General features: G+C 42.4%; 1 protein-coding gene across 2 annotated transcripts in view; it reads right to left on the reverse strand.

Annotated features, from left to right (window-relative positions):
- Window positions 1-23807, reverse strand: part of lrrc73 (leucine rich repeat containing 73) — a 40152-nt gene that overhangs the window by 11910 nt on the left and 4435 nt on the right. The window contains exons 4-6 of one of the 2 annotated variants that reach the window (XM_060925559.1): window positions 21192-21292; window positions 10225-10420; window positions 1881-2224 (exon numbers count right to left, since the gene is read on the reverse strand). In XM_060925559.1, the coding sequence (XP_060781542.1) occupies window positions 2154-2224; window positions 10225-10420; window positions 21192-21292 (368 nt within the window). In that variant the 3' untranslated portion in view covers window positions 1881-2153. Of the gene's footprint in view, window positions 1-1880; window positions 2225-10224; window positions 10421-21191; window positions 21293-23807 lie in introns of those variants that run through there. The other variant, XM_060925560.1, reaches the window with a different exon arrangement.

Raw genomic sequence — 23807 nt, forward strand, 5'->3', positions numbered from 1 at the left:
CCGGGTGCTCCGGTTTCCCCCACAGTCCAAAGACATGCAGGTTAGGTTAACTGGTGACTCTAAATTGACCGTAGGTGTGAATGTGAGTGTGAATGGTTGTCTGTGTCTATGTGTCAGCCCTGTGATGACCTGGCGACTTGTCCAGGGTGTACCCCGCCTTTCGCCCGTAGTCAGCTGGGATAGGCTCCAGCTTGCCTGCGACCCTGTAGAAGGATAAAGCGGCTAGAGATGATATGAGATACCCTCGTGGTGTGCGCAGAAAAGGGGTCGGCCAGAATTCAGTTTTCTGTCGTGGTTGCAAAATGTGGGTACACAAAAGATGCGCAGGGGAGGTTAGTTGAAAACCCAGATTACAAGCGTCAGCGTTGTCTCGGAGGAGCGCGACCGATTGATGCAAGACCATGCAGTGAGGTAATGTCGGCAGGTAGCAAACTAGAGGTCGTCGATAGCTTCGTATACCTTGGTGATGGTATCTGCCCAGGAGGTGGTTGTGAACTGGCAACGATTATCAGAACTCGTTTTGCTTGGGGAACTGCTGCCATTGTTAACCTGCAAAGCTGTCTCACTTCATACCCATGGTCAACTATACAGCAGTTGTGTGCGTAGCACCATGTTGTACGGTTCTGAATGTTGGGCACTCCAAAGAGATGACCAAAACCGGCTTGAGCGTTATGAAAGAGCCATGCTTTTATGGCTGTGCAATGTCAAAAGAGGAACACTAATTAGCATGTCTTCTCTTCTGCGGATGCTGAACCTCCGTCGCCTCGACACTGTCCTCAGATGCAATCGTCTCCATTGGTTTCAACACATCCAACGCAGTAATTCTTGGATCAACAGATGGAAGTTGAAGGAGCGAACGACTGTAGCCGACCTCGAAAAAGCTGGAAAGAATCTGTCCGTGCTGACTTGAAGCTATGAAATATTGCAGAGGAGGCAACTCAAGACCGTGCTGAATGGAGAGCTCTGCTGAAGACTGCTGGTCATACACGCGTGTCAACTGACTCAAAACGGATAGTGAGCGAATTTCTCAAAATCCAGTGAATGTGGATAGAATAAAAAATAATAAATCTTGTCGTACATGGCTTTGTAGCCAACTCGACGATCAGCTCATGTACGACTATTTCATGAGCGTACATCACATGCAGTCTTTAAGTATAGATTCCCTACCGTTTATGACACTTCTTGGATGAAGCATCTTCACAAACTCGATGCAAATCCAGTCTCCGAGACGTGATGATTAGACGTGCATTAAGACCTGCGTGACTAAAAACCTTTTACAGACTCATTCATGAATAAAACTTACATTCGGGGCATAGCGATGAATCAGCAAAGCCACACTTCAACTATTTTCCTTCTTTAAGCCTTTTAACCTCCTACTCCGAGCACACTAGTTTAAAAAGGGGAAAAAAAAAACCTTATTACATTTCATACTGCTTTACCATTTTCGTGCGTGTGTGTAAACATGGTACAGCAAGGGAGGACAGAAACGCTTTAAATGGCTCGCAATTTTCCTGAGTAATATAAACCGTCTGCTTTTTCACAGGACTTTGAAAAGCAGCATACGGTAATTCACTGAAACTGCCTTCATCGGAGGCATTTCATCATCTTAGATGTTTTGGAAAAAGCACTGCGAGTATGTCTAGTAGAAATGCTTTGAGTGTACGTCGTGCTGAAAACTAAACCACAGACTGCTTTTAAAGGAGCTTCAGCTTCACGCGCTGCTGTTTTGCTACAAGCCGATCGTCTGCAGTTTTAAAGGTCAAGCCATTAAGAGACCGAAATGCTGACTTGCCAAACAGCAACATTCATCTTGATGGTGACAATAAAACAGAGTGGACACAGTTATGAAAAGGACACAGCACTTAGAAAGATGTAAATAGATTTATTCAGGCCATCACAACTTAGCTGATCTACTCGAGAGAACACTGATGCTTAAATAGTTGCTTATAAATAGATTGTACATCAGGCAAATAAATAATTCACTATAGTGTATAAGTCACTTGGTGGTCGAGGGTTTGTTTTATTTTGTGCCGGCTTTGAACAGTCTACCACTAAATGCTACACGTCATGCTTTGAGAGTGGCTGCACGCTAACTCGTGGGCTGACTGTCGCGGCGTGCAGTGCAAACCTAAAACCAAAGGCAGCTCCAGTTATCACAAGTCTGTCTCTCCCAAAAAGCTCTCACCCAGTCCTGAGGACGTCAGGACCATCTGGGAGTTGGGGTCTGGAAGGGTCAGAGACATCGTGTAAATGTTTGAAAAACTGCAATTCTAAAGAAGACAGCTCCAGTTCTCTAGTACAGTTTCTCTTCCTACTCATTTTCACACAGAGTACATGGAGTTAAATGCTACGTGTTTAACCGTATACTCGTTTTTTTATACTGATGCAGCTCTCTAGCTAAGCAGGGGTCTCAAACTCGGGTTCTGGAGAGCCAAACACCTGCAGAGATTAGATTAGTTTACGCTCTTCGAACACACTGACTTCAACAGGCCTCGATAAGGATCAGGGGTGGGTTTCCCAAAAGCCTCTTAATGCTAAGAGCATCTTAACTAGGCGAGAGAGAGAGAGTGTTCACTGTGATGTTTGCTCTACCATTTAAAGGAGAACTGGAGTCATTTTTAAACTTGCTTTATTTCTTAATTAACGTGTTATTCATTTTCGGTTTTAGTAACCTTATATCGTGACTCGTACTGGCAATTAAATATTATACTTATCGGCCTACTCGGTTTTTAGCCATGTTGAATTTTAGTTCGTTTGGTCCACGGCAGGCATCGCTTATCCGCACCTTCGAAACGTGAAGTGTCAGCCAGTTACCATTTTGAAAACTGTTTTCCAAACGAAGTATTGCACAAAAACGAGTTTAAATGACGATTACTGCCTACTTTTTTCAAACTTTCCTGATCGCTATCAAAATAAACAAAGCTTCCGGCTTGATTACGTCAGCATTCGAAAGAGGGCGCGCACGTCTTTTGACAACGTTGGCAGATGTCGGTCGCTTTGACTTCCGCTGTACGTTTTACTTCCGTCCTACGATGTCTCGCACAGGTCTCAACGAGTCTCGTTTACGGCCATTGCTTTGACATGGACTGGTATTACATAGCGTATTTCAAACACTCATAATTTGCTATAGCAGCGACAAAACAGCTGTCAGAAATGCATTCCGATATTTAATAAAATGAGAAATAGAATTTTGATAAGTTTGCCTTCAGTTCTTCTTTAACAATGATCTTTGTGCTATGATGCTTTTGGGAAACTCGGCACAGAAAATCAGAATTGAGGATACAGTGCTGAGCGTAAATGAGTACACCCCCTTTGAAAAGTAACATTTTAAACAATATCTCAATGAACACAAACAATTTCCAAAATGTTGACAAGACAAAGTTTAATATAACATCTGTTTAACTTATAACGTGAAAGTAGGGTTAATGATATAAACTTAGATTACACATTTTTCAGTTTTACTCAAATTAGGGTGGTGCAAAAATGAGTACACCCCACAACAAAAACTGCTACATCTAGTACTTTGTATGGCCTCCATGATTTTTAATGACAGCACCAAGTCTTCCAGGCATGGAATGAACAAGTTGGTGACATTTTACAACATCAATCTTTTACCATTCTTCAACAATGACCTCTTTTAGTGACTGGATGCTGGATGGAGAGTGATGCTCAACTTGTCTCTTCAGAATTCCCCAAGGAAAATAATTTCTTTCCACCACAAAGGTGAAGGCTACAAGATCAGCAAAGCTTTACGTATCAGTCAGAATACTGTTGCAAAAGTGGTACAAAAATTTAAGAAAGATGGAACTGCAACCATCTCACAGAGATGTCGACGGAAGTTAACACCTCGACAGGAGCATCTTCTGATGAGAAGCGTTGAAGAAAATCGGCGTGCAAGTTTACTGCAGTTATCTAAAGAAGTAGAAAGCCAAACTGGGGTGACTATTTCCTGTGACACAATATGGCGTACACTGCAGAGGAATGGCACGCATGGATGCCGTCCACGAAAGAAGCCTCTCCTAAAGCCCAGGCACAAAAAAGCCCACCTAGAGTTTGCCAGGGCCCATGCTGACAAAGATGAAGACTACTGGGACTCTATACTCTGGAGTGATGAGACCAAGATAAATGTTTTTGGAACTGATGGCTTCAAAACTGTATGGTGTTGCAAAGGTGAGGAATACAAAGAAAAATGCGTGGTGCCTACAGTGAAACATGGTGGTGGCAGTGTCCTTATGTGGGGCTGCATGAGTGCTGCTGGTGTCGGGGAGCTGCATTTCACTGATGGCATCATGAATTCAGAGTCAGACGTATTGCTCTATACTGAAAGAGAAGATGCTGCCATCACTCTGTGCCCTTGGTCGTCGTGCACTTTTCCAACATGACTAAACACACATCTAAGGCCACTGTTGGATTTCTGAAGAAGAACAGGGTGAAAGTGATTCAGTGGCCAAGTATGTCTCCTGATCTGAACCCAATCGAACACCTATGGGGAATTCTGAAGAGACAAGTTGAGCATCACTCTCCATCCAGCATCCAGTCACTAAAAGAGGCCATTGTTGAAGAATGGTAAAAGATTGATGTTGCAAAATGTCGCCAACTTGTTCATTCCATGCCTAGAAGACTTGGTGCTGTCATTAAAAATCATGGAGGCCATACAAAGTACTAGATGTAGTAGTTTTTGTTGTGGGGTGTACTCATTTTTGCACCACCCTAATTTGAGTAAAACTGAAAAAATGTGTAATCCAAGTTATATTATTAACCTTACTTTCACGTTATAAGTTAAACAGATGTTATATTAAACTTTGTCTTGTCAACATTTTGGAAATTTGTGTTCATTGAGATATTGTTTAAAATGTTACTTTTCAAAGGGGGTGCACTCATTTACGCTCAGCACTGTATTTCCCCAAACACTAGTGTATGACAAATGAGTTCGTTCATTCATTCATAAGGGATGCTGAATAGCTGCTTAGTCTTTCTAAGTTTGGACTTGGATATTCTGGGTACTTGAGGTTTTATCACAAGACGATGAAAATGACGGGTCATGTTTTTGTGCAATTTGATTTTCTGTACTTTTTGCACTCAAATTAATAACATTGAGTCTGTTTTCACTACTTTTTCCTTTTGTGTAAAGAAAATGTGCACATTCATAAATCGCCTACTGATGTGAAGAAAAATAAGTACAGCCCATGGAAATTGTAGACTTTTCTCAACATGTTTTGAAACAAGCAAACATTTCACTCTCTGATGCACTGCCTACAGCTAAAGCTGATCTCCTTGAACAGACTGAAAGAGCCAATTTTCCTTCTTAATCATTTATTCAACAAAAAATATCAAATGTACTATTTTTCTATGGAGAAAGTAAGTACACCTTTGACTCTGGAAGCGAGTATTGCCCCTTTGAAGTGCATATCACGGGTAAGATCAATGTAATTCTCCTATTTTATAGCGAACTTTGGTCAAATATCTGTCACATTCTACATTCTCTGCAATTTTTTTTACCTTGCGCAATACCAGAAAAATTCAGTTGAAATCGAGCCATTTGAGGCGAATTAGTCCGCCTCTGAAAAAACTTGGCATTTGGATTCCCCGGGAAACATTGATTTTCGTGACGTCGCGTGCGGGACGCCTCCCTCTGAATCCTACGTCAGCGCTGGTTTGTTTACGAGAAAACGACCTGGTGGTTTTCTGCAAATTTCTTCAACGTTATCACGTAATTATTAAAATGGTTAACAGATGTATCATACGAGGGTGTAGCAACACCAATCTTGATGGGATTAGTACTCATCGTTTCCCAAAAGACCGGACAATGAGAGAGAAACGGGAGCGCTTGGTCTACACAGGCTGTGCACTGAAACCGTGCAAAGCTTCTGCAGCCTGCTGGCGCTTCCGCAGGTGACGTCACGAATCTGGCTCCAGACTCCCTTGGGATTTTTCCAGACGCGTTTTATTTTTTTCTGCTGAAGACAGATGGCCTTGTGCAAAATTACCCTTCTGGATGTGTGTGTAAAGGGACATACTTTCATATATAAAAAAAAAAAACAAAACACAAAATTGGTCCAGAATATGCACTTTAACAGAAATAGCTTGTCAGTGTTTTGCATAACCATCCACCAGTCTCTGACATCAGCATCAACATTTTTTGACCACTCTTCCTGCAAAATTCCTTCAGTTGCAAGGTGGTTGAGGGTTTTCTTGCATGTTCTGCCCTTTCTAAATCTCCCCACAACATTTCACTGAGGTTTAAATCTGGGCTTTGACGGGGCCACTCTTCTTTTTGAGCCATTCCTTATTGGATTTGCTCGTGTGCTTCGGATCGTTATCTTGTTAAGGTCCTTTTGAACAGATGGCCTCACGTTATCTTCAAGCACTCTATGATTCAGACTTCACAGTCCCTGAGGCAATGAAGCAACCTCACACCATAAGATTTCCACCACCATGCTTCACACCTGATAATGAGGTTCTTCTCTTGAAAAGCCGTCTTTGGTCTGCGCCACGTGTACTCTTATGCCGCTTTTCCACTACAAACGCGGCTGAGTCGGGCTGAGCCGTGCCGTGCTGAGTCGAGCTGAGCGGGGCTGTTGGAGTTGCATTTCGACTACCACCGCGCTGAACCGTGCTGGCTGGAAGTGGGTGGACACATTGGGTGGAGTTAGCGAAAGTGGGTGGACGTCACGTGATGTCGTTAAGCGGCACAAACAGTGACATCAGTGATCTTTTAAGCGGTAGTCTCACGACCTGGATAGTAAACAATAAACATGGAGGACATGGAGTCGTTAGTGTTGCTGGTCTTGGTGCTGTGGCTTGTTGTCACCGACAACGCCAACAGATACTGGCAAGAGCGTATAGATGAGGCGAGGCGCATAAGGCTTCAGAAATTCTCATAATTCTTCCGGGTTTACGGTGTTTACAGATCCCAGCGTGCTCGCAGGGCGTGTGAGGACACTCCTCCTCACCAATCAGTGCACAGGGGAGTGTCTGCTCACGCCCCCAGCCTCACTCAGCTCGGTTTGGCTCGCTTCAGCCCCACTCCAAAACGGTGCGAGTTTTAGGGGCTAAGCAGGGCTGAAGCGAGCTGAGTCGTGCTGTTTTGAGATAGTCGAAACGCGAGCCGTGTCCGGCTGAAGTGAGCTGAAAAAGGGTAGTGGAAAAGGGCCATTACTGTAGCCAAACAACTCTGCCTTTGACTTGGTCCAGAGCACGTTATTCCAAAGGACCTGGTCTTTGCCTAGATGTTCATTGGCAAACTGTAGTCTTGCCTTCACATTCCTTTTGGACAGCAAAGGCTTTTCCATGGAACGCCTCCCATGCAGGCCCAATTTGTCCAATCTCTTTCTGAATGTACTGTAGATGTATGCACTTTCACACCAACTGCTGCAAGAGTTACCTGCAGATCCAGTGATGTGATTTTGGGGTTCTTGGAAACAACTTTTAGCATCAAACAGTCTGCTCTGGGGCTGAATTTGCTAGAGTAGCCAGTCCTGGACAAACTGGCAGTTGTTTAAAATCTACACCACTTGTAGATTATTTTTTTCTAACAATTTAGAGATTTTTAAATCCTTTACCAGATTCATAGGCATCCACAACCTTTTTCTGAAGTCCTTAGAGAGCTCTTTAGATCTTGGCATCATGACACCACACACTTCAATAGTAAAGAGAACACCAGACCCTAGATTTTGGGTTTAAATGGGGTGGGTTCAACCTCCAGGAGGTTCTAATCAATGGCACCTAATCTGGAACACCCCGAGTCCAATTTTTTTCAGTGTTGTAGTCGAGTCACTAAACCTGGAGTCTGAGTCCAGTCTCGAGTCCCCAGTGTTCAAGTCTGAATCAAGTCCAGGTCATTGAAAAAAATTGAGTCGAGTCCGAGAACAAGACTCCAACCGCACCATTTGACGGTGGCTGTTTTAGCGCCATTAACATTAGTTTGTTCCTGAACATGACGTATGAACAGGTGAATGTGCTTCTCTTTATTAGGGAGTGTGAAGTATTCTGTCAGAGATAGTTGGGAGACAGATGTAAGTGTAGGTGTGTTTATTAATACACGTGAAGACGGGTAAACAATCCAGAACGGCAGGCAAAATTGCAAAACGGTGAAACGGGCAATAGGTCGAGCGAGACACAAACAGGCTATCGCGGACTCGGCAGAATCAAAGACGAGAAACAGGAAATCAGGGATCAGGAAACTAAAACAAGGAAATAAGGCTCAGTAATGTCAGCAACGCAACTCAATACTTCGCAACATCAGCGCGCTGATTGCGCCTTAATCCTGTGCAGGTGTGAGTCGTTTATGGCGCGCACGCTGTCTGGAGCACGCCCGAGAGTCTATCTGATGCATGTGCCAAGGTGCGCAGATGTGACACACTTGCACAAAGGTAGTACAAAAATTAACGTAGATATAAATATCTTATGCCAAATTATTATGGCATGTTACAAAAAAAAAATCAGAGTCCTCGTCTTCAATTTACAAGTTTGAATGCAGTTAATGCACAAGTCGAGTCACGAGTCCTTAAAATTAGGGCACGAGTCGGACTCGAGTACGACAAGCCTGAATTTTATGGACTTGAAAGTGCAATAAATGTAAGGGTGTACTTTTTTTTTTTAAATTATGAAAATGACTGACTACCAAATGTCCATTTTGTGTGTCGTTTGTTGAAGTATATCACCTTTCTCTGTAGCCACTGTATCAAAGAGAGTGAAATGTTTTTGCTGCTTTAAATATGTTGAAGTCTACAAGTTTTCACAGGATGCACTTATTTTTTCACATAACTGTGTAGTTTCGTTTAAGTTATAAGACTTCATCGGCTTCTGCAATACGTTTTTAGCAATTTATCGTAAGCAGAGTGTACACCATGTTGCACAGAGATTTTGGATGTATTTCTCTGATGTTGATCTCGCCGTAATGAGCACTGAACTACACTTACTTAAACTCCGTTTATCCAGATTAACTAAAGTGTAAGTACAATTCTATTCGTTTGGGAACTCCAAACAGCACATTAAAAGCACAAAGTACAGCAGGCGCGCGCGCACACTGATTGTGAGTCTGATTTTGTATCTTGTTTCCACAATAAACTAAATTATGCCGATGAACATACTGGGGGGGCGGCGACTGTATTTTGTCTGCTCCAGGGCTCTGTAAATCATTTTACGACTCAATATATCTGCCCTTTCCAATCAACCCAGGAGTGTGCAATTATCCCCTACAAATCATTCTGGGTATTGTAATCAAATTTCTACATGTAGTGTTGAAGATTTAGTCCATTCGTAATCAAGTTTAGTAAATCCAACATTGTTCTATCTGCCCCAGCTCTGTTCACAGCCGTTGAGCAGTTTTACAACTGACGTGTGCTCACAGTGCATTATGGGAATACAACGATCCCATGGACTACACTCGATGAAACGTTAAAAAATAAGGACTATGATGAAGTCTTGTAACTAAGCCTATCTATTCTAATCTTTACTTCAAGTGGCAGGTGTTCTAGTAAGTACGCTAGCCACAAATCTACAACAGTTAGTTCTGTTCTGATAATCTGATTGGTCGAGCAGCGTTCCAAGAGTGCCCGTGTTTAGTGACATCAACAGATATGACGAACAATACTTTTCAGGAATATAACTTTTGGCTTAAAACACTTCAGTTGAATACGAGAAGAAAGAACGGACACTACTTTTACTTGAAAGCACCTTTCACGTGAATGTACAAAATCAGGATAAGCTAGCTAGCCAACATGCTATAAAACAAGTGCTGTTTCTTCAGGATTTATTTCTGCCAGCGGAGCAAAAGTAAAAACGGAGCGCTTGGCATTTGTTGTGTCCGAGATGTCCGTATTACACTCGTAGTAGAGCGGTTATTCTGAATACCGGCCCGGCTATGACTGACTACGACCAGATCACAGCCATGCCAACATTCAGTTTAAGCTTGTGTGATATTGTTCCAATAAATTTGAGCTTTTGGTAGAGTACAGGTATTAAAAGAGGTAGAGTGCTAAGCTCTGCAGTGCTGTGACCCTTCAGGACCCCCCTGCTATCTAAAGAAAGTGTGCACGTTTGTCCTTATACAGTATTGCACAAGCAATGCTACAGATACCCTTGTATTACTCTAAACACACCAACACTCCTGTTCTTCAGAGTGCGGCAGACTCCTGTAAAGTTCCACACCGAAAGAGAGAGAGGGATAATGAGAGTTTAGCTCAGTCTGAAAGAAAGACAGTGTGGGGGATCAGCCCTTACTGCTGTGGGGAAGCCAGGCGGGTTTCTCTCGCATGGTGACTGAGCTGCCATGGGCTTCTGCGTCCCTGTCCTCGTCCTCCTCACCCTCAGACAGGAGGTCAGAGATCTGCTGCTGCAGCTCAGGGCTGATGGCGTTCTCAGCCAGCACCAGCACACGCAGACAGGTCGGGTAGTTCTCCACCATGTCCAGAAAGACCTAGTACCACAGTAACAGAACAGTCACCGACGTGTGCACAAACCCTTTAACTGTTTCAGCCTGTGTTCTGTCCTATCAAATCTATGAAATCATCATACATACAAGCCACTTTTTCGATGGAATAAAAACGTGTTCTATTGCCTTCTAGTGGGTTTCATTCAGTTGATTTGATAGCATGCAATATCATATCGCTTATCCGACGTGCATTACATCACTCTACCCAGTGGAGAATGAGCGTTGAATATGGTTTACAATATTGCATGGTTGTCAAGACGTTACACGGAGATGTAAAACTTCCACGCTAGCGAGCGACTGTGACAATTTATAAACAAACATGGCCATCAGGTTTGCTTCGTTAAATACGGAAGATTTTGAGAGAACTTTGAAAAAGAATGATGCATTGAACACCTGAAAGGACCGTGCATGAATAATAATAGCTGGCTTTTTTTTTTTGTGGCATGTCAGATATATTCCATTCAGCTAGCATGATACTGAACTCTGTCTTTGACACGTTCAAGATCACGCTAGCTGAATGGAATATATCTGATGGACCACTCAACGCCAGCCAATATTATTTCAATATATACTGGAGCCTGTGATGACCTGGCGACTTGTCCAGGGTGTACCCCGCCTTTCGCCCGTAGTCAGCTGGGATAGGCTCCAGCTTGCCAGGATAAAGTGGCTAGAGATGATGAGATGAGATATACTGGAGCTGATGGTGCAGACAGAATGCACACTGGTATTTACAGTGGTGCTTGAAAGTTTGTGAACCCTTTAGAATTTTCTATATTTCTGCATAAATATGACCTAAAACATCATCAGATTTTCTCACAAGTCCTAAAAGTAGATAAAGAGAACCCAGTTAAACAAATGAGACAAAAATATTATACTTGGTCATTTATTTATTGAGGAAAATGATCCAATATTACATATGAGTGGTAAAAGTATGTGAACCTTTGCTTTCAGTATCTGGTGTGACCCCCTTGTGCAGCAATAACTGCAACTAAATGTTTGCGGTAACTGTTGATCAGTCCTGCACACCGGCTTGGAGGAATTTTAGCCCGTTCCTCCGTACAGAACAGCTTCAACTCTGGGATGTTGGTGGGTTTCCTCACATGAACTGCTCGCTTCAGGTCCTTCCACAACATTTCGATTGGATTAAGGTCAGGACTTTGACTTGGCCATTCCAAAACATGAACTTTATTCTTCTTTAACCATTCTTTGGTAGAACGACTTGTGTGCTTAGGGTCGTTGTCTTGCTGCATGACCCACCTTCTCTTGAGATTCAGTTCATGGACAGATGTCCTGACATTTTCCTTTAGAATTTGTTGGTATAATTCAGAATTCATCATTCTATCAATGATGGCAAGCCGTCCTGGCCCAGATGCAGCAAAACAGGCCCAAACCATGATACTACCACCACCATGTTTCACAGATGGGATAAGGTTCTTATGCTGGAATGCAGTGTTTTCCTTTCTCCAAACATACTGCTTCTCATTTAAACCAAAAAGTTCTATTTTGGTCTCATCCGTCCACAAAACATTTTTCCAATAGCCTTCTGGCTTGTCCACATGATCTTTAGCAAACTGCAGACGAGCAGCAATGTTCTTTTTGGAGAGCAGTGGCTTTCTCTTTGCAACCCTGCCATGCACACCATTGTTGTTCAGTGTTCTCCTGATGGTGGACTCATGAACATTAACATTAGCCAATGTGATAGAGGCTTTCAGTTGCTTAGAAGTTACCCTGGGGTCCTTTCTGACCTTGCCAACTATTACACGCCTTGCTCTTGGAGTGATCTTTGTTGATCGACCACTCCTGGGGAGGGTAACAATGGTCTTGAATTTCCTCCATTTGTACACAATCTGTCGGACTGTGGATTAATAGAGTCCAAACTCTTTAGAGATGGTTTTGTAATCTTTTCCAGCCTGATGAGCATCAACAACACTTTTTCTGAGGTCCTCAGAAATCTCCTTTGTTCGTGCCATGATACACTTCCACAAACATGTGTTGTGAAGCTCAGACTTTGATAGATCCCTGTTCTGTAAATAAAACGGGGCCCACTCACACCTGATTGCCATCCCATTGATTGAAAACACCTGACTCTAATTTCACCTTCAAATTAACTGCTAATCCTAGAGGTTCACATAATTTTGCCACTCACAGATATGTAATATTGGATCACTTTCCTCAATAAATAAATAACCAAGTATAATATTTTTGTCTCGTGTTTAACTGGGTTCTCTTTAGCTACTTTTAGGACTTGTGTGAAAATCTGATGATGTTTTAGGTCGTATTTATGCAGAAATACAGAAAATTCTAAAGGGTTCACAAACTTTCAAGCACCACTGTACATCATACGGTGGGTGAAGAGATGGAGAGATGATGAGGCAATGCAGTGAGGGTAAGAGATCTGCATTGGCCATTAAGTCCTTTTAGCTTATGGTTTGTCTTATCCTGTAGGTTTGTTCTTGGCTTTGCTTCTAAAAAGAAATGGAAATTGGACATAAAACAAACTCCTCTGCTCATTTCCAATATATGAAAGCAAACACCTGGCTGATTAATGAGTGCTTCTGAACCTTGGCCAGGTAAACATTCTGCTCTAGCAAGTTCACAAATGCATACACACACCCTTGCCTCATCTGATGGTTCATTTTTCTCAGGCGGTTCTCATTTACTACCTGTGAAATATTTAGTAAAGATCAAGGGTGAAATGGCACCATGAAGCCCATATTAAACAGCCAAACACTAACCCTGATTGAACTGAAAGCACCGAGTCTCATTTACTACCTGTGAAATATTTAGTAAAGATCAAGGGTGAAATGGCACCATGAAGCCCATATTAAACAGCCAAACACTAACCCTGATTGAACTGAAAGCACCGAGTCTGCGGGTTGATATAATAATTGAGATCATTCAGTCGGTCTCTAATTCCAAACTGACATTTCTTTGGGCAGGTGCGAGCTTCCCAAGCATTGTGCGCCATCTTGAATTGTGGTGGTTGCGTCCATAAGCCCTGCTCATGCAGCCCATGCGTTGCACACGTATGAAAGCCTTATAAGAATGGCAGGACTGAGCATCTCCACAAAAGACCCGTTTGGCAGCTGGATTAACAGGGCACAATGTTGCCCTCTAGTGGAGTTTACTAGTACCACTAGAGGGTGGCACTAGTGATGCCCACGCTCACTGAGAAGTTTACATTTGCTTTATACTGTACTAAATCGCCCAGATACTTGTTCAACACATCTTCTGGAAGTCTTCACAAATTGCTGCATCTACCCATCATTCCCATGAACATTATCAACACCCCCTCTTGTGGCCAAAGACTGTGATTTCATTACTTTCATTTGTGTTTCATCAGCGACCTCCTTTGGAACGTTATTTCATCAGATAAATATCCTCACACTATAGAGGAGTGAAGTCTTTAGAAACGAATCCGTCATAAAGAGACAGTGCCACTACATGGATCAAATGCACTGGATCATAAAAACGGTATACTATTCGAGTCGGACCTTGAAACTTTCAGGCTTGAAACTTTCAGTTTTGGAAGGCTCGTGACTGCTCAAATGTTTTTTGATGCGGATCATTTTTATTCGTCATGGTAGAACAAGTCGTAACTGTTCCTCAGAGTGTGCTTTGCCATATGACAAATAAAACAAATAGCAGTGCTCTCCTTTTGCTTTAGCCAGGGAGAGACTCTGATGACCGGCAAGGGATGCATGCGTATTTTTAAATGGAGGGGATTTTTTTCTTCCCCCAGTGGCAGAAAATGGTTTTATTGATCATAGAGAATGAGCTGTCGATAAAAAGAAAGCACAGTGAGATCACTAATCACCTGCTGGCAGCTCTGCTAGATGTGAAGTAGAGAGAATTGTTATGGCTTAAACATGGGTAATAGTAAATATCATTTAAATGTGAAATATTTGTCCTGTTCAGTGCTTTTTAGTTCTCATCTATACATCCTTTCACTATTTTTCTCAAATGGATTGCAATTACAGTTCACAATCGTGCACATGAACATCATGGTATCCTGTCTGTCTGTCTGTCTGTGATGACTTGCTGCAAAGAATTTTTAGTCCTGTGTCAGTGTTTATTGTACTTTCTCACAGTTGACTGACTGCATATAAAGAGTTAACCTTTAACATTTGTTAATTAACCATTAACTCAACTAATTAAACAAGTAACTCGCCTCCTTGTGAGGACGTCTAAAATTTTATTAAAATGTTTAGTCTAAATGTGGAATATGATGGGACACACTGGCTTTACAGAGATTAAAGTGTTAACTCGGTGTTTTTACATGCATGTGCAGGCAACAGCTCAAATAATCCATCCATCATTTATACCGCTTATCTGTCAGGGTCACAGGGGAAGCTGGAGCCAATCCCAGCTGACTTCAGGTGAGAGGCCTTGGGCACCTTGGGCAAGTCGCCAGTCTATCACAGGGCTAACGTAGAGACGAACAACCATTCATATCTATGGGTAATTTCGAGGAGCCAGTTGACCTAATCCACATGCCTTTGGACTATGGGAGGAAACCCACGTAGGCACTGGGAGAACATGCAAACTCCACACAGAAAGGCCCCACTTGGCCATGAGGTTTGACATTTTAAGACGACAGTGATGACCACTGTACCACCAGTTCAAATAATGCCCTAGAAAATTGATAGTAATCTTGCCGATATGCCCATCCCTACTTATTTAATAATTAGATAAAGCCTGCGCGATTCATTTTGCCCCGGACGGCCGACTGGATCATCAAACCAGCTTTTAACAATCGAAGCATTATCTAATTTATAAAGAAAATTTGCTTTTAAAATGCATCCATACAGAATCATGTTAAAACTGTAACCTGCTAAAATGTGTTATAACCATGTTACGATAATGCAAAATTACAATTCGGATCGGAAACGTAAGTCATGTGTATCTCTCGCTGGCAGCCATTTACACAATTTCAGACTTCGATTTTGGGTCTCCTGTTGCCATCAGTGTTTCACATAGCAGTAACTAATGTACACAAAAGTCAGTCATCGGGAGATTATATATCCCCCCCCCCGGCCCCCACATGAAACCCCACTCCAAATTTTCCTAAGTTGAATCGGTTGCCATGGAAATACGGAAAAAATAAAAATCACAAATGTCAAAAGGTACAACTTCTGTAGTCACTTGACAGTTATGTTAAGTTTCGTGAAAAAAATTCCGAACAGTTTGAGTTATGCTTCAGAAACTAAACTGTTTATAGACAGACAGAGCGATAGCTATATCCCCCCGCGTTATACGCCAGGGGGCTAAGAATTAGAAGTTACCTTCAAACACCCAGATACACAAATACGGTATAATGTGTTTCATTTCAATGAAAAAGTATCTTCAATTTTACGTCTCAATTTGAGGGGGAAAAAAGAATGTGTATTAAATGGGTGCGTGCGTGTGTGTGTGTGTGTGTGTTAAGGAATATTGTGTGTAACAGAGAACAGAACAGCGTGGAGAGTTGGTATAATAAATACAAGTGAATGCTCAGCAGTCAGGCTGCATTGGACGAGAATTTAAAGCTGGTGAGCTGTTGATGTGTAACGGCTAAAGATTGGATTGCAGTGACTAATACTTTGTCATTTCCACTCCATACTTTTTATAATATCACATTTGCAAAAAGCTTATTCGTCCTACAGAGATGAAAGCTGTAACGTCAGGTCATGGCTATAACTCGGAATGATTAAAGGTCACTTAGGGGTCTGGACCGTGGTATTTCTGGAAGGTGCTCAACTGACCTCAGAGCAGCTGAGGAGGACTCTGTAGATTTGACCACATACCTAATGGACCGTCCGTTATGTTCAGCATTCAGAAGTCACTGTGGTACTTTTGTTGTGGGAGGCTTGTGTGGGCAATTGGTGGCTTATAAAACGCAATCTAGTCCTAATCTTGCTTGCCAAGATGCACCAACATTAGCTGGTCGCAGTAATGTTCGCTGATGTAGCCAGGGTTAGCGGCAGGTTACAGGGCATTTTTATTAACGTATGCTTTTTCAGTAATTGCCAAGGGGACGTGCGACGGGCACAGTAACAGTGTGGTGATTAACCCCGCTGCAAAGACATAGTAATGATCTGCCTGTTGTTCAAGTCAAACAGAAGGAGGTTTTCTTCTCTCTCTTTTGCTCAGCTTTTATTCTGGACACGTGATATCCTTTACTGTTTGAGAAATAAGCTTGGCAACTGCACAGAAATTCTCCAGCAAGGTAGAAGAGCGTGTTAAAGATAAACGCCTGTTGGTTGTATCATAGCAGGCTGTGGTCATCATATTTTACTGTATTTAAAAAAATTATTAGAATTCAAATATGCTGCTTAAATAATTTTGGGAGAATTCACATTTCATCTAAGATCGCTTTTAACCCTGTTACAGAAGCAAGAAGTTAAAGGAACAGTCCACCGTACTTCCATAATGAAATATGCTCTTATCTGAATTGAGACGAGCTGCTCCGTACCTCTCCGAGCTTTGCGCGACCTCCCAGTCAGTCAGACGCGCTGTCACTCCTGTTAGCAATGTAGCTAGGCTCAGCATGGCCAATGGTATTTTTTGGGGCTGTAGTTAGATGCGACCAAACTCTTCTGCGTTTTTCCTGTTTACATAGGTTTATATGACCAGTGATATGAAACAAGTTCAGTTAATATTTGCACTATAATGACAGGCGTACTAACACCTTCTGCGCGCTTCGGCAGCGCATTGATATCTGAGCTCCGTATCAATGCGCTGTCGAAGCGCACAGAAGGTGTTAGTACGCCTGTCATTATAGTGCGGACTTTCCATAGCATAGAAAATCGCTACGTTTCAATTTTTTTAACTGAACTTGTTTCATGTCACTGGTCATATAAACCTATGTAAACAGGAAAAACGCGGAAGAGTTTGGTCACGTCTAACTACAGCCCCAAAAAATACCATTGGCCATGCTGAGCCTAGCTACATTGCTAACAGGAGTGACAGCGCGTCTGACTGACTGGGAGGTCACGCAAAGCTCGGAGAGGTACGGATCAGCTCGTCTCAATTCAGATAAGAGCATATTTCATTATGGAAGTACGGTGGACTGTTCCTTTAAAGAAGGACCGAGCATATGCAAGGAAAACTGTAGCCCCTAATATGCGGTCTGACTGCAAATGTAGAAGTTTATGGAAGTAGAGAAATATAACATGACAGAAATTATTTCTAGAATAGAACGCACAAAGAGGCATGCCACTAAGTACATCCTAAAATTGCCATTTTTGGGTTCAAGGTCATATCGTGATGGCTTAAAAGTTTTACATCTACTTCCTATTGGGCGGCATGGTGGTGTAGTGGTTAGCGCGGTCACCTCACAGCAAGAAGGTTCTGGGTTCGAGTCCAGTAGCTGATGGGGGCCTTTCTGTGTGGAGTTTGCATGTTCTCTCTGTGTCCGTCTGTGTGGGTTTCCTCCACAGTCCGGAGACATGCAGTTAGGTTAACATGGGGTGGCCTTGGGCTGAAGTGCCCTTGCGCAAGGCACCTAAACCCCAACTGCTGCCTGGGCACTGTAGCGCAACTGCCCACTGCTCTGGGTATGTGTGTGTGTTCACTGCTTCACATGGGTTAAATGCAGAGAGGAATTTCACAAGTGTACGTGTCATGAATAAAGTTATTTTATTACCAGTTGGCACGAATATTGAGATATGGACTGTCTGAAATCGCTCCCTACTCACTATATAGTGAAGACGCCATTTTGTAGCGCTGTCCGAAACGTCAGTGAGGATTATTTACACCCTATATAGTGCACTCAAAGTATCCCACAATGCATCACGAAAAGTAGCGTACAACCGATGGTCATTAACCAAAGCGATATATCCCATCATGCATTGCGGTTGTGCTGAAAGAAATCAAATTAAAAGTCAAATTTGATTTAATAAAAGGCAGCGGCAAAGAACAAAGTATTCAGCCTTGATTTAAAAAAAAAAAAAGATGCAGGTTAGGGTGCATCAGTTGCCCTCACTTTCATAAAATCTGATGCATTTTTGTTTGGGTGTTCCTTTTCACCAATAAAGACATCCTGTAAAATTTTTTGACCATATTCAAAAGTCTAATGGTGGCACCATGAGGTTCATTTTTTGCCAAAAAACGCTTATTTTATGTTTTCGTGTAAGGTTTGAATCACAATGTTGGACTCCATTTATTGATTTCTTGTGGCCCTCAAACTGGAAAACTTCATAGGTGAAGACTCGTGGCTGTTCTTTGCAGCTTTTGATATATTTGATGATCATCTGCTCTCAATACCAGTGTCACAATGGGATGGCTTGGCATCTTACCAGAGGATAAAGGCAACACTCACAAACTTCGTTGTGACAAATGATGTGGCAGAGCGTGGGGTTGAACTAGCCCATGAGAAAGTTGGTTCTGCCGCAATAGAAGAAAGATTCCAGAACATTGTGCAAGTTGTAGCAAAAGACAGAGTAATGGTTCCAAATCTGAGACGGCCACATAGGAAATAGACATTGAGAATTTGCTTCTTAACATTTCACTTGTATCTTCAGTTGTCTTGAAAACAGGTAATCCAGCATCATTATAACTTTAATAGGGGCTAGCATATGCATAGGTGACAAGCTTAAAACCAGGGTTATAACATTGATCGATAATGCTAGTGACACCCTAAAATAAACCTCCAAATATTTTTAGACATTCTAGACATACTGTCTACAGTATCTAAGATATTTGGTATACTCTATAAGGTGCCATAATATTTCATGAAAAGTGATCGAAATTGTTAGCCTGGCAAGCCAGACTAAATATGAATATTTAGTCTGGCCTCGATCCGTAGACATTTCCGAAGCGGGTAGGAGGAACAAACCGCTGTCTTTCAAACTGTCTCTGTGCGTATAGGCCAACGCTCTGACCAATCAGCGCAACAGTGACCGTGACGTAGTCAGAGCGACAGAAAGCAGTGGGGGAGGCCTTGAAATTAAATAATTTTTCAAAATGCGTATTAATTAATAAACAGGTTCTAGATATTAAGAAGTTTGGAGATAATGACCACAAGTTTGGAGTCTGTACCACATACACATTTTTTTTCCAAGTGTTTTTCAAGGGTTTGCTTAAACTGTTTTTGAGTTTTTATTTAGTGATGTTTGGTGAAATAATTTCCCTTAAATTTAAAATGACGGGAAAAGAAGAAACAATCAAAAAGTAATGTTTCAAAGCTGTTTATTAATTCTTCGTACTGCACAAACTAGCCCCATCCTTTTGGCTACGAGCGGAGCAGCTGGTAGATCAGACTTTTGCCATAGCCGGTCGGCAAAACAGCGAAAACGTCCTTCTTGAAAAGGAATGAGCGGAGAGCCTCTTCCTGCTCATGTTTCAACGAAAACTCCAAGTCTAATTCTTCTAAAACTGATTCCAAAGCGGAGTCAAACGCGCGCTGTTCTCTAGCCGTAGCCATCTTTCCTGTTGCGCTTTCTCGTCACTCCTGCAAAAGCCTGCCCAAAGAATCCAAACAAACACCTTGCGTTGTGATTGGCGGGCACGATTTGATGCCCGGGGTGTTTTTGTTTATATGGTGCGAGGCTAGACCCATTCGCTAGGCAAAAAATATTTTTGGCCGCTAGGCGGGTGGGTCTAGTTTACTAGGCTACGAAATTGTCATAAAAGTCATAAAATAGCAGCTTTTTCCATAACTTTGAGCTCCTGGTGCCACCATTAAACTTTTGAATTTTGTCAAAATATTTCACCCAGTGTGTTTTCTTACCAAAAGGAACATAAAAACAAAAATGCATTATGATCGGAGGAACTTTTCATTTTTAGGGGGGCAACTGATGCACCCTAATGCAGGTACTTTGTATTGATTAATGTGGGGAATGCGCTCAGTATAATATGGATTTATCACAAAAACACATGCATGCATTTTATTATTTTGAAAACCCACCAGCCGACTGATCTGGCACATTTTAATTGTGCGACAGTAATGATGTAAATACCAGCGTGACGGACTAGTGTCCGAAAGCGTTTTTTCATTTTACCAATGAGCTCACTATGTATTAGTCCTCCTATATAATGAGCCGGGACTAGTGAATGAGTGAGCGATTTCAGACACGGGGATGGATTTCTTTTTTTAAAATGTCTCATGGTCTAGTAACTGTATCTCCTTCAGTGCAACATGTTCCTCGCTGCTCGAGATCAACCAGATCATCAAGCAGCAATGTTGTTCAGTATAATGTCCCCAAGTGTAAAACTACAACCTACCGGAAATCTTTTGTTGTTCAAACTACAAAGAATTTGGAAGATTCATTCTGATAAACTGAATTTAAATGTGGACAACCTTAGCTCTTTTAAATTTACCATATTCAGTTATTATTTTTCTGCTTTAAATAATTAGGATTGCAACAATCCTCACACTCTTAAACCTTGGATGCCTGAAATGTAATTCCGGCCGTAGTCTTGCACGTCCTGTCTTATGTTGTCAAGAGACTACTTCGTTTATAATATAGTTGGGGATTTTGGTTTTTTAAATACCATGGGTCCACAGTAATTGGTTAATGCTGTGGTTACCCTGCTCCACAATCTTTTTTTTTTTCCCCCCTCCTTTCTTTAACTTGCAAAGATCTTTTTTTTTTTTTCTTACTCATTTTATTAATTTTAGGATTGATCACAAAGCTAATATTAAAAAAATAATAAATGGACAGAGTCACTGTGGTATATAAAGTGAATCCATGTTTCTAAATTCCATCAAATTTTGATTCTGGTTACACACCGTCAGTGTTTATTCCTGACTATTCTCGAATGTATTGTTTACCTGTGCTGATTGATTTGTGAGCCCCGTTCCCTCCAAGTCTAAAACCTCCAGAGTCCTGCTGGATGCCACAGCAACGGCCAGCATTCCAGCAATCTGGTCCCCTAAGAAATACATTTTAGAAAGAGCTGAGACAGAGAGAAATGCTTTGGAGTCCTAAAATTGCAACCACTGCACTGCTGCAGCAGTTTGAACACTAAGGTGATAAATTCATTCTGTGGAAAGGATGATCAGCAAAACACTCGGAAACTAAACCAAGAACACATGGGGTCGTTAATGTGCAGCATGTACTGAATATCGAGGTGACTGGCTTGAAGATGAAATAACTATTACAATGTCAATTCTGTTCAACATTTAACAGCAACGTAGGAATGAAAGTGAACACGAATAACAAGAAGCTGTTAAATATTTCTGTTTATACATGATTAACAGAACGGTGCGGAGTTTCCCGAAAGCATCGTAACACAATGATCATCGTTAAATGGTAGCGCGAGCAGCACAATGAACACTTTCTCTTCTAGTTCAGATGCTCTTAGCGTTAAGAGGCTTTTGGGAAACCCACCCCTAGTTCTGTATCTCTAATGTAGAGGGGGGGGAAAAAAAACCCCGACTCTGGCACTTTCTTGAGCAAATTAATATCACTGAAAGTAAAACAGGATTATTCAGCACCAGCTGTTTCAGGTTCAAACCTGTTCACAAAACAATGCTGCATCATGCTTTAAGGTTTAACATGAAATTCAACATACTAAACTGAATCAAGTCGAAAGTCCTTCTCGTGCCATGCCCTGGTCTTCCCAGGCAGTCTCCCATCCCAGTACTTAAGGTGCATCGGGTGGCACCAATCTCCGTTTCCATAGCCCTCGACCTCTCGCCTATAGAGATCTTGCAGTCACGTGACCGGAAAGTACACAACCGCCATCTTGTCGGTCAAAAACACCGCTGAATACTGCTGCACTCGTGTACAGAATGGATCAATTTCAACCGACGGGCTACACGGCTCATTTTTCTAATGAACAGATAACTAGATATGTCTAAAATAAACGATCTACAGATTTGTGACCCTTATGGCTTACCGGACGGAGTTTTCACGACCGGATTTTGAACTGTCAGCGGAATACCCGGACGTGTATAATTACCTCATTAACTTTCCCTCGCTGTTCAGTGGTGAAGCACTGCGTGCCTATAAATCTCTGGACAGTTATCTCTACAGAAATTCAGGATTTGTCAGCGACTCAGATGTGGCATCTTGTAAACAAGAATCCTCATTGGATGGGTAAGTCACTTAAGTATTGAGTATAGCACTGACCAGCCGATTATAGAATAGAATAAGGTAATTCCAGCTGTAATTCCAAATCGTCCGTCTTGTTTACCATGGATCTGGCGTTGGAGAGGTAGAGACTTGGCAGTGGAGGTTTGAGTGGCTGTTTTCTGAGCTTAGTCAACAGGCCGGCTCTGCAGCCTCGCTTTTGCTTCCGCTCCCGGCACCACCTCCTTCGCTTTGCTTCCAATAACAATCCACGGAGACCCCGCTGGTCTCGCTATCTCGTCCGGAATGTTGTGCATGCGATGGAAATCGCTACAAACCGTCATTTTCTGCTGGAAACCAATGTCCAGTAAGTCCATACGGTTGTAGTGGATATTGAAGTCCGGTACAGACGAACAACACGCAAAAATACACACAAAAAACATAAACGTGCACAGGTAGGGAGAGCTTGTAGCCGCAGCCGTTGTAGTAGAATTGTATATAGTAGGGTTTTCCAGAAGAAAAGGTAGAAGTAGAACCAGAAGTAGAAGGCGGAATATGGCGTTTGACCGACAAGATGGCGTCTGTCACAATCTGGATCGGCTGTGACGTCACATGCAAGTGCTCCATACAGCTAGGGTTACAGTGAGGGGCCAGTCCTCTGGTCACCGCAAGAGTTTGACTCCCCACTCGCATCTGGATTGCAGCGTGTCTTGCCAGACATCAGCATGCACCATTTTTATGACCCGACCGCGAGTAGAACTCACGATCTCCCAATCGAGATGCGGACACGCTAACCACTAGGCCAGCTCACAGTTAAGCCTAGGTCACAACCGGACGTACGATTTTTTGGCGTTTCCCAAATCCCTGCAGTTTTTTTGTTCGTGGAGAAAGACGTACGTTGGCCGTAAGTTTGTCTTGCAACCTGAAAAAAACGTAAGCGCCTGTAGAGTTTTTGATATGACAAAGAACCTCTGCGGCCGGTCTATGGCTCGAAAATCAGCACGTCACACACGCGCCCTCCGTGCGTTTTTTGCACGTAGACCGGCCGTAGGAGCACGTACGGCCGGTTGTGACCTAGGCTTAAAATGAATAAGTAAAGCTGAATTATAGTTTTAATACTAAAACTGGCATTCCTGGCTCCAAAGTGACAACAGAAAGGCATTCGTCTGATTGTTAGAAGACTGCAAGTTCAAATCCCAATAATGCCACAGTCATCCATAGCTGGGAGTCCAAGAGAGCAAAAAAAAAAATTGGTCATGCTCTCTAGGTGGGAGGGATCTCATCCTCTCCCCTGTCCATCACAGAGACGTTGGCCAGTCGCCAATTGTGAGCACCTGTGAGCTCGTGTATGCAGAACAGGGCAGATAGCGTTT

Source organism: Neoarius graeffei, chromosome 7 (assembly GCF_027579695.1).
Source record: "Neoarius graeffei isolate fNeoGra1 chromosome 7, fNeoGra1.pri, whole genome shotgun sequence".
Lineage (NCBI taxonomy): Eukaryota > Metazoa > Chordata > Actinopteri > Siluriformes > Ariidae > Neoarius > Neoarius graeffei.